Source organism: Citrus sinensis, chromosome 1 (assembly GCF_022201045.2).
Source record: "Citrus sinensis cultivar Valencia sweet orange chromosome 1, DVS_A1.0, whole genome shotgun sequence".
Classification (NCBI taxonomy): domain Eukaryota; kingdom Viridiplantae; phylum Streptophyta; class Magnoliopsida; order Sapindales; family Rutaceae; genus Citrus; species Citrus sinensis.
In genome coordinates, this window is record NC_068556.1 from 10,033,621 (window position 1) to 10,045,793 (window position 12,173).

The window sequence follows — 12,173 nt, forward strand, 5'->3', positions numbered from 1 at the left end:
GGAGATCAAATGAGTAAAAAATTTAATAAAGTTAAACAATTAATAAAAGACTTCAACATTGAAGATGATGATATATTAAAGTAAGAAATCATTAATATAATGAATAAAAACTCAATAAATATAAGATTAAACAAGTTAGAGATTCAATAGAATAAAAACTTGGCACTTAATTTGCTATAAATATAAATGAAAAACTTAAAAAAAATTGAAGTACAATTGCAGTGCAGCTTGGCTGTAGCTTGGGGTTTAAAATAAAACTTTAAAATTTATTAATTTTTTCATAATTATTAACTTTTCTGAGGATTCAAATATTTGTAACTGTAACGTACAGTTGATGTAAGATAAGTTTTGCCTTCAAATATTAATAATATTATGGGAATAGAAATGGGAGGAAGGTGAGTGCGTGGCAATGACCAGGTACATCGACCCTTTAAGCCTCTTTACGAAGTAATATCTTATGCGAGGATATACCTTAGGAATATTATTATAAGAATTTAAATAAATACTTATTGAGTAATAATATAGTCACAAATTTTTATATAAATTTATTTTATATAAATTGATTTAGTATGATAAAATTAGTTAAATTAAATATCTCTTGGTCCACATGATCTATTTTTATTATTTTGTATTTTCATTCAACTAATAAATTAATGTCAAATCAATTTGTATAATAATTTATGGCTATATCATCACTCATACTCGTTTAATCTGTAGATTTTAATTCAAGTGTTTCTTTTATTTTTATATTTTATAAAATACCTTAAAATACTCTTAGTATCAAATATGTTACATTTTTTAACTTCATTTTTTCTTTACTTTTACAACAAATCCTTGCAACAACATTTTTTATATTAAGTTTTTAATCTATGAAAAAAAATTAATTAGGAAATTAACCAACAATTACTTATGAGCAAATTAAGTAAATATTAGTATGAAACAACCCATATTTTTCATCACCTTGCAACAATCTTGTTAGTTATTATTTATGAATAAATTAACACTAGCTAATTTAAAACAATGTTTAATATCCTTGCAAATATCTTATTAATAAATTTTTTTGTAAAATATTAATTTATCAAATTAATCCTAAGAGTAAAATAATAACAACTAATTTATTTTAATTTTGAAGCTAATTTGATAAATTGACTTTTTTCTCTTAATATTTCCAAGAATATTTTTATAAGGATATTATTGTAAAAGTAAAAAGAATGAGGGTAGGATTATAATATAAATACTAACAAGGGTATCTCAGAGATATTTTTTTAAAATATAAGAATTAAATAGACACTTAACTTGAAATATAAAGACTAAAGAAACATTTACGAAAATAACTCCTATTGCCAAAATCCATGCTAACCCTTTAATTTGTTGGGCAGTTTTGACTTCTCAGTTGCATCCAAATCCATGCAAGGGATGTTTAATCTTTTTTTTTTTTGAACCACGAGGTGGTGCTGAGTGGGCCCCAACTGACTTGAGACTTGAGACTTCTTGTATGAGGGACGGAGCCAGTATGGGACTAGCTGGGGAACAGGCCCCAACTGGCTTTTAAATTTTTTTTCATGATTATATTAAAAAATTATATTTTATTTGTTATTTATGAAAAATGCCCCAGTTGAATTGTAAGATTTGAAAGTGACTCTAGTAATTTTAAAATATTTCATATTGTCTCTAGTTTAAATGTCTACTTCTAAATAATTTAATTAATTATTAACATTTCATGAAACTTGATTAAATGCACGAGAACAAATATTAAAATAAAAACAATCATAACAAAATGTTAGTATAATGGTTAATGAACCAGTCCTTAATCTTTTTGTTTTCTATTCAAGCAAAATCAAGTATTTGGTCTTTCAACATTGACCCATAAGTTGTGAGTCTACCTAATTCTAATTTTTAATTTTTTGATTAATTGTTTGTCTAGTTTTAAAATCTATAATTTTATCATACATTCATGTTTGCTCTGTGTGTTGCAATATATTAATATTTTTGTTATTATTAAAAGATAAGAGTAAATTAAGTAATAACCTAGTCTTGTATATTGAAAAATGTATTTTTACTTATATTGATAATGAAACTATCATATATTATTTTCAACTCATAAAATCTCATTGAGGAGTTTTTAATGAGAACAATTGTAATAAGTAAATTTATTATCAATGAATATTATAGTTGTAATGTTATATATTGCTATCTAAATTTTTAAAAGTGTCTTATACTTTAAATAGAGTTTCACTTATATGCATGGAGACACACTTTATAAGGAGCACGATTGTGCATGTAGTAAGCTTCCATTTGTAGTTTGTGGGGCCCACAACTCAGTTTCCCAAATGAGAACTTACAACACGCACAGTCACGCATTCAAGTCATGTTTGATTTTAAATGTGCTCCAGCTCCATCAATTGGCTACGTCCTGACTTGTATCACTTAAAAGTATTTAATTTATTAAATTAATTTACGTTAGTCGGTTTAATCTCGAGACCTCTTAAACCATTAGATAAAATTCTTATCAATTAAACTAAGAATCACATATGATAGCTCTATACTGCATTAAGAAAATTTCATTTATGTTAAGACGGTGATGTTAGATTATTTATTTATTTTATTAATTGTACTATGACAAGGTTGTAATTTCAAAAAAAAGAAAAAAAAAATGAAATGACACCCTCTATTCGTGGTCGTGTCACCTATTAAACATACTTTTATATATACTGTTGTGATCTCAAATCTTACGTGTCTAAAAATATAACTCAACTGAGCATAACATTAGTCTATGGAGGTGGTCTGTAAGGTGGCAATTGTTTTTTTGCTTTTTATTTTTGAAAAGTACAAGATGAGCAGATGTTTTGCTTTCTGCGTAATGGTCTTTTACGTGTAAAGTGAATTTATATATCTTTTCTATAAAAGCAATCCATGTGGTGCGTTAGTCTTACTATAGCAATTAGCAATTTTGTTAGGCACGTGCTCTTTTTTTTTAAAAAAAAAAAAATTAAAATCAAACCATAGGATACTTCAAGTTGCCTTAATTGCTCGATTCAGAGGTCTCACTTTTCAGATTGACCAAATGACTAGCCGAAACTCACTGACCACGACACCAAGTTGTCTGATCCAATGAAATATACAAGTAACCTAGCCTTCGGTTTGGCTTGACCATTTTATTAAGCTAACCATGGAAAATAAACAATGACCCAAAAAACTTTCAAAGGAGACGGGTATAATTTGGGCACCATCATTTGATGAGGAAATCAATTAAATCTGTTAATCCTAAAGTATCTAGACTCCGCGTTATGGGTGTCAATCGAAGTCACGATCTAATCATCTTCTTTGTTCCTTCCAATGAAAGGTAGAAAATGATTAATTAAAATTACACGTCTTTAGCAAGAAAATGCTATTTTATTTTAAGATTAAATTTCGTTTTGTTTTATCCTCGAAAGAAGACAAAGGTGTGAACGTTGTTCTATATACAGCCAAAATAGCAGAGATAATTATTGGGCAAGGGGAGGCAAATCTCATAATTATGCAACAAAAAGTCCACTCCAAATTCACACGTCCGATTAATAAAATTATAAGAATATTAATAATGGGGGTTAGACTATATTAAATATAAGGTAACATATAACGAATTTATGAATTGTTATTCATAATAATTCAATTGTTTTTATTAATATAATTGTTTTTAATTTTAAATGATTACTCAAGGGTTATTGTATGTTGAATGTAACATGACCCTTTATAATACTACTAAGTACAATAATACAATTAGAGAATGCTATTATGTCTATATTTACTATTTATTCACCGTTACCACCAATGAATGCAAAAGCTGAGTGGTCCACTAGCAATGAAAGGCCAATGAGCACCAATAATCTGTATTACCATTGCATCACCAGCATCTGTAATGTTCCAGCTAATAAATTGTTTTTTATATATAATGATTTAATTTTCTAAACTTAAAAGATGATCTTTATATACTCCTTTAGCTGCAAAAGTTTCTTTCTCGCTGTCTATTTCTTTTTATTTTTTAATAAATAGTGGAAAAAGTATTCTGCTTTTTGAGTTCTGTCATGCATACTTAATGACAAATCTTGTCCCGCAAACGTAGTACGGTATTTTTTTTTTTTTATATTTTGCTATGTTACATTTCATGTAACATATACAACTCACAAGAATCACATAATTATATGAGTCCCATAATTTATGTGGTTCTTGTAGGTTGTGTATGTTACATTTCATGTAACATAGGACTCCTTTTTATTTTTTTGTGTGTGGAGTTATAAAAGTTAACTAACTGAACTGTTAGGGTGTATTTGATGCATGAAATTGTATGGTATTATAATATTATTCACATTAGTTTATTAACAAAGAGATACTTGATGAAATTTGAGACCTCATTATACTGCACTATAACGAGCCATGGGGCCGCATTACGCAAATCCCGAAGGAATTACCAAAGAGATGCTTGATAAAATTTGAGACCTCATTATGCTGCATTATAATACACCATAATGAGGCATGGGGCTGCATTACGCAAACCCGAGGTAGCCTTTTGCCTCAATTGGGGCAACAGTTAATGCTTCAATTGAGTCAAATTTATTTTATTAAAATATTATAAAATAAATTATTTTATTATTAAATACTTATATAATGAATAAAACATAAAAATAAATTATATGATAATATTATTTTATTTATTAATGATTCATATAAAAATAATATTATAATATTATAATATTATTTAAATTTATACAAATTTAAATATTTATAAATTATTTATATTAAATTATAAATTTATTAATATATTAAAATGTAAAAATAATAATATATTATAAATTAAAATATAATTTAATATTATTGAATAATAATTTATTAATTTATATTAACAATTATAATATTAATTATAATCTAAATTTATTTTTTACATATAATATTAAATTTTATAAATTTTATTTTATTATAATTATAATACAAATTTTAGAAATTTAATCATTAATTTTTAACATTTACTAAAAATTTTGTTAAATTTCTACAATTTAAGATTTCTATATTTATTATTTTTCTAAGTATTAATAAATATTATTTTCTAATTATTTAATTTAATTAATCACAAAAAATTAATACAATACAATGCAACACTAAATATAGTCTAATTAAAAATTAATACAGTATAGTGAAGCACCAAGCATTGTACAGTATTGTTATAATATAATGCTAACGCAATACAACATAATACAATACACCAGCATTAAAATAGTATAATACAATATAGTACAATACAGTGTGTCAAACACACTCTTAGGGAATTATCACAAACTTATATGCATAACTGATTAATGTGTGTAAGATTGTATTTAACACATCCATCACATTTACATTGATTTTTCGTCGGATTCTTACGACGTTCAGAAATAATGTAAGTTCACTCACGGGTAAAATTGACACTGATACATTGCCATATAAAAGTTCATTATTAACTTAAACCTTAATAAAAATCAACTCATGGGTTAGTGATTACCTCAAATTTATAAATTAACTAGAAAATAGAACCGCGTTTCACGCAGTTTTGAAAAAAGAATTTAGTATTATTCTTTTTTTTTACTTTACACTTGATGAAGCTGATAAAAAATATGAATTGATTTTTTTTTAAGATGAGGCAGCCTTATAAAAAACAAAAAAAGCTATTAGCCAACAATACAAATAAAGAAACAACGCAAAATAAAGAATAAAATGAGAGAATATATTATAGAGTGATTTTATTCATTCCAATTGTGTGTGTGTACAAAACAAAAAGATGAGCTCTCCTTTTATAGTTACATAATCACTCCATGAAATTTATAAAAAATTATGGATCATAATTTCTTGTGAGATAATGGGAGTTATAAGGAAGCTAAAGGTTGCTAATGGGAGATAGTTGGGAGACTAAGAGATATATGTTATAAACATTTATATTTATTTTAATAAATTCATAACACTCCCTCTTGGATGTTCATTACAAAGAATATACATCATTAAAATCTTTACATAATTGTTATTATGTAATAACAATCAAATTAATTATGAGAAGATGAAAAACTAAATTTAAAAGAAAATTTCTCTATTTATTAGATAATAGAGAATATACAAAGATGAGAAATAGTGATGCCACATCAGCTTCTCAAGTCTCAACTTTATATTCTCATGTCTCAACTTTATATATATATATATAGATAGACTAAAATTTGTTGGGAGAAGAGATTGGGCCTCTAGTTGGCGTAGATTTTTCCACAGATAGTATATATATTTAAGCAGTAGTTGATTTTTTGAGTGAGAGTATTGACACCCTTCGAAATATCTCTTTAAATCCTTTTAATTATTTCACAATTTTATTTTTTATTAAAATTACATAATAGAAAAATTTTAAATTAAATTCCCACTCAAAAGTCAAATAATTTTTTTCTTACAAAATCCAACATCTTAGAAAAAAAAAATTCCTCTAATTTTTGGGTAAGAAATTTACCATTAGTGACCGTAATAAAGAGGAAAAAAACCCATTAATTCTTTCTTTTAAATAGAAGAAATCCTATTGTTAAATTGAGTTTATAGAGATTATAATTTACATTTTAATAAATATGTATATTTTATAGAGATATTTTAAAAATATAATATTTATTTCTCACTCAGATATTTTTTATTTCAAATAAAAATTACAAAAAATTATTTTTTCTATTTAAATATAAGTGTCTCAAAGTCGGACATAAACAGAAGTTACAAAAAATAAAAAAGTAAATTTAAAAAATATAAAATTAATAGAATTTCAAATTTTAAATATTTAACCAACAAGCTCTCTAAATTTATATTAATTCAGTATAATACAATTTATTTCATCCATTATGTACATATAAAAAAATATATAAATGTACGTTGTAAATCCCTACTTCACTGTTAGTAAGCGAAGATAAAACGTTATCCCATCACAACGAAAATCTAGTTATGTCAGAAAACATGTAGAGTACTCACTGCCCATCATCAATCCATAGAAGAGCATTCCTCCTCACGACATACAATATAACATAATAAATCTCCCTCTCTCTCTCTCTCTCTCTCTCTCTCTCTCTCTCACCAACCAATTTCCATTCTTACAGATTAAGGACAAACCAAAACCCACGAAACCGAAACAGAAGAGCATGACGGACCAATCAACACTATGGGGATGCATGAGCAGCTGGCTCACCCTCACTCCCAGCACTCTCTTTCTTTTCGTCAACCTCGTCATCGGAACCATTGCTGTCACCTCTCGGTTCACTTCAGCCAACAGAAACCCACAACAAACACTCGCCCGCGCTCCCTCTCTCCTTGACCGTGTTAAGTCCATCGACTTTTCTCTTTACAGATTCCCCACCCAACCCGAACAACAAAAAGAACTGCACTATTTTCATCAACCCACTGAAGAACCACCCACATATCCGGTCGAACCGGCACCGGAGCAAACCCACCAGCTCGTCCGAGCTCCCTCTCTCTTAGACCGAGTTAAGTCTATCAACTTCTCACTCTACAAGTTCCCCAGTTATCCCGCCCAAGAGCCCGAACCAGAACCAGAACCAGAACCATACTCGTACGCAAATCCGGTCGAACCGGAGCCCGGACGGCTGGATCGAGCTCCATCACTCCTAGAGCGGGTCAAGTCTATTAGACTCCCCTCTGTTTACAGATCTCAAGAAGCGGAAACTGAGGTCATCGGTGGCAACCACGAGGCGGAAACAAATACGGTTCATAAGCCGAAGAGGAGCAAGTCGGAGTCGACGAATAAAGCGAAGACGAAATCAAAAGATAATATGAAGAAGTCGGCGAGCGAGAAGGCGATGGCGGTGGAGGAGGAAAGGGAGATGGTGGAGCGAAGGAGGCCTCAAACGGCGAGGCTGGAGAGAACAGTGACGGTCGGTGACGGTGACCACGGCGTCGATGCCAGAGCTGATGACTTTATCAATAAGTTCAAACGCCAGCTCAGGTTGCAGAGGTTGGATTCTCTCTTGCGCTACAAAGAAGTGCTTCAAGGAAAGTAAAAAAAATTTCCGAAAATAAAAAAAAATTAAAAAGAAGTAAAATCACGATTGGATTTCGCTTCTTTTTTAAAAAAAATCATGTAAAGGGGCGATTTATTGGCTGTTTCTGTGGAAGGGGCTTTTAAATTATTTCAGGTGTTCATGTGGGTTTCCCCGTCAATGCGCTGCGGAAGAAGATAGCCAGAGGAGTGTTTTCGAGGCTGCTCGAGTCCGACGGAAATTGTCCTGCAATGTCCACTGGACTTGATCGTAATTTATGAGACTATTTGTCATTTCAAGTCTTTCTATCTTTTTTCCTGTCAAAAAAAAAAAAAATGTCTTTCTATTTTTTTTTTCTTGTTTTTTGAGTTTATTAGTGTTAATTGGTATTTAATTGAATAATAATTTTAGTCTATCTGGTAAGTAACGGTTAGTTGGATCTAGGTTTTTAAATAGTTGGTTAAATAAAATTTTTATAAATAGTGATTTTGTTAAAAAATTTTAATTATTTAGTTGTGAAAGAGAATTTTTATTAAAAATTATAAAATTATTTTAAGAGGTAATTTTTTAAAATTATATTATTAAAAAATAAAAAGGTTGTGAAATAATTTAAAGATATTTTAAATATTTTAATTTTAGTTTTAATTTTTAAAAATTTAAATTTAAATTTTGATTGTTAAAAATAAAATAATTTATTTAATTTTAAAAATTATATTAAAAATAATTAAATAATAGTAATAAATTTAAAATTTTTTATAATATTAAATAAATATTTATGATAATTCAATGGGTATGGGGCATTTACTTAAATAAATAAACTGAATGGTGAAATGCGTTGAACTTTATTTACAATTGGCAATACCCATGTGAAATTTTCACAAGAATTAACTGCGATTTGATGGCTAAGAAGTGCTTAAATGCAGGTTTTGCTTCTGCATGGCTTGGGGGTGGCACATTTTTAATTATGGTTTTTGTTATGTTACATAATTGTATCATATATGATTATACTGTTGAATTTTTATCCAATGGTTATAAAAATAACAGATTTTATTATTTTTTATTTTTATAATCGTTAAATTTTTATTTAACTGCTACTATATAATTATGTATGTTATATGATTATCTAACATAACAATCTCCTTCAATTATATTTTCGTATAGGTAAAGAAGTCAATTAAAGTAAAGTGACTCAAATAAAAAGCTAGATTTCCACTTTACTTTCCTCTAACAAAATCTTCACAATTTCACATGGCACGGTTTGTTTGTTGGTATTACTTGTCCAATGTGATTAAGTGACCACGCAAGATGGGAAACTTCATGGTTCGTCCATTAGAGGCCATTGTCATATCAATTTCATATCTAGTAAGACTTAAAAATCACTCCTAAAGATAATTTTCAAATTAAGAAGAATCGAACCGAGGACAAGACTTCATAAGTTCAAGTGAAGGAAAAACGCACCTTAATGCATCAATTTACTTAGTATTCTGGATTTAATACAGATTTTGATTTATATACATACATATTTGGATATGTCTCTAACTTTTTCCTATTTATTTATTTTCTTAACATGATGCATCGATTAAAATTTTAATTATGGACTAGAGTTTTAGGAAATGCTACTTCGGGTGCGTTTGGAATTGAGGTTAAGCAGCTGTAATTTTTAAGGTACAATACTAAAGTGTTTGGTAAATACTAGCTGCAGTAGCTTATAAGTTATGTTGATATGATTTTTTACTTGTATAATAAAAAATCTATTATATTTTAAATAATTTTATCAAAATTATTATTTAAAATTTATATTTACTATATATTATTAACTTTTATTTAATAGTTATAATTTTTTTTTTATAGTAATTCTAACTTAAAAGTTGTAGCATCTCAATTTTAAATGGAACCTTCTTATTATTATTGTTTCTAAACTTTGGCTTAAAAAATAAACATTGTTCGTGATGGGTTATTGATGTTGGCCTAGTGATATCAATTAAGGTCAAAAAGGTTGATGAATGTGACCATATTCAATTTGAAATCGTCTCCATATTAGGTATATATATACATATGTTGTAGGACCATCCCAAAGTGGCGTAAGTCAAGTTTTGAAGTTCGCAAGAAAGAAACCCCCGAGTCCAAAAGATACTGGTTTGATAATTGGAATTGACATGCATCTTGTCCTCTTTTCTTTCAACTATCTGTAATTCATCATTATCACAAGATGAGGGTACAAGACATGGCCAAATATATATAATATATATAGATTATAGAAGAAGCTGCCGCCTTCATTTTCGTCCTTACACGTACGCCTATCTCATGGCATGACTTTGATTATAATGATCATAATGACGAATTTGTGACCTTTAGGTACGCTTTCTCATCGGCCACGTAAATATATGCAAATCGCAATTACTTTTTAAATTTGTAGGGTTTGATTTTGAGAGGGCTGATCCGCTCTTCTCATGGAGAGTGAGGTCGCAAAAATCCCTGATTTTTGAAGCTAAAAGCATCCCATTTTGTAACCTGATTTTTTGATAGTAAAAGATTCAAAATACATTATGTTTTCAACTAATTTTGGAGGTAAGAAAAGCCAAAATTTATCTCAAACAATGAATTTATATTTTTAGGGGAGATGTGGTACCTCACTAGTTTATTGTGTGCGGTGCAGGGTATCTAAGATTTGGGGGAGGTGAGAAAGGGAGAGAGAGAGCGGTAACAATGGTGAAAGGTTTAGAATTAAGAGAGGTGTCATTTGAAATGGGCTCCACGCCTGCAAAACATTGAAATAGAGGTTAGAGGTGAAGCCGGAGTACTCCGGCGTTCATACTCCGACGCTCAAGTTAGCAAACTCAAGTGTTAATGGTAAAGAGAGCTGGCTAACCCTCTGTAAATTAGGGTTTAAGGTTGAAAAAAACCTATTTTTTGGAGTGTGAGTGTTAATGGTGAGTGAGAGCCCCCCGGAGAATGAAACCTAGGCACCTTTATATATGGAGTATCTCAGCTGCCACGTGGCGTACCCTTTTTGGTTAACGTCCTTTTACCTCTTTATGATTTTTTAGGCCGTTATCTGCATGTTCGCGGCGTATCTCATCTTTTGAAAACGTGGCGCGCGCTGGCGAGTGGTCCAGGGTACCTCTGCAGTAGCTGTTGGGTAGGCGGCTGGGGACCACTGTCCTTGGGACAGTGTCCTTCACTTTTGGCAGAGGTAGCAAGCGGCTGTCCCTCCTTTTAGGACGTTGTTTTTTATTCCTAATTCTGACAAAATCAAATAATATCTTTTAAGAGGCGGAGACGTTTCTCATGGCGGATATTTTCGGTGGATTCCCTTGCATCCGCTTTGCCGGGTACCTCGAGTTATGTGGGGTACTTCATATTATATGGGGTACCTCTAATTGTGCAGGGTATCCCTATTTGTATGGGGTACCTCAAGTCATGCCGGACACCTCGGATTGTGCTGGAATCATTCTATTGGTTGACACATGGCGCTTTATTGCTTTTCCTATTTTTCCCTCAAACAACATCCCCCTAGTTTCTTTTTGGCGAGAAGTATTGGAGGCAAAAGAAACTTACATAAAAAGTAGGAGCGACACGTGGCGATATGAAGTTTAGCTCGATGGACAGCTGAATGGAGGACGCCTCTAGGGGTACCCTCACGAAGGGAAGATCTCTGGAGTGAACAAGACTTTGAGAAGATACTTTGATGAAGTTTCAGAGGAGAAGGCCCATAAGGTGGAAGACCCTGAGGAGCTTTAAGTTAAGCTTGAAGACTTGGTACCTCGACAAAAGAACATAGTTGACAATGCTTTTGAGCGCATCATAACAGAGGAATGGAGTGCTGATATGGGGCTGGTGGTGCCGAGAGTAGAGAACTAGGTAGATAAGCCAGCTATCTTGAAGGCAATTGAGAATAACAAGGCTCCCCACACATCTTGGTCAGAAAGCCCATGGAGATCAACTAGGGTACCTCAGATGAAGTCGCCATAAGGTACCCCTGATATCGATGCTTGTGTTTATTCTATTTCTAGCATTTTTGTTGATCCTCTTATCCTAAATGATGAAGATGAAGATAACCATCCTACTATGTAACCTTGTTCGGAATTACTGACAAGGCGTATGGGGTACCTCAGGTATCTTTAAGCTTGGATATCCCCTGAGCTATCTGTTACTTTA

General features: G+C 30.4%; 1 protein-coding gene across 1 annotated transcript; it reads left to right on the top strand.

Annotated features, from left to right (window-relative positions):
- The first annotated feature begins 6,943 nt into the window (after positions 1-6,943).
- Positions 6,944-8,430, top strand: LOC102610165 (pathogen-associated molecular patterns-induced protein A70). Its single transcript, XM_006475394.4, has one exon. It carries the CDS (start codon positions 7,161-7,163, stop codon positions 8,034-8,036), a length of 876 nt encoding a protein of 291 aa, XP_006475457.1. The 5' UTR covers positions 6,944-7,160; the 3' UTR covers positions 8,037-8,430.
- The last annotated feature ends 3,743 nt before the right edge of the window (positions 8,431-12,173 follow it).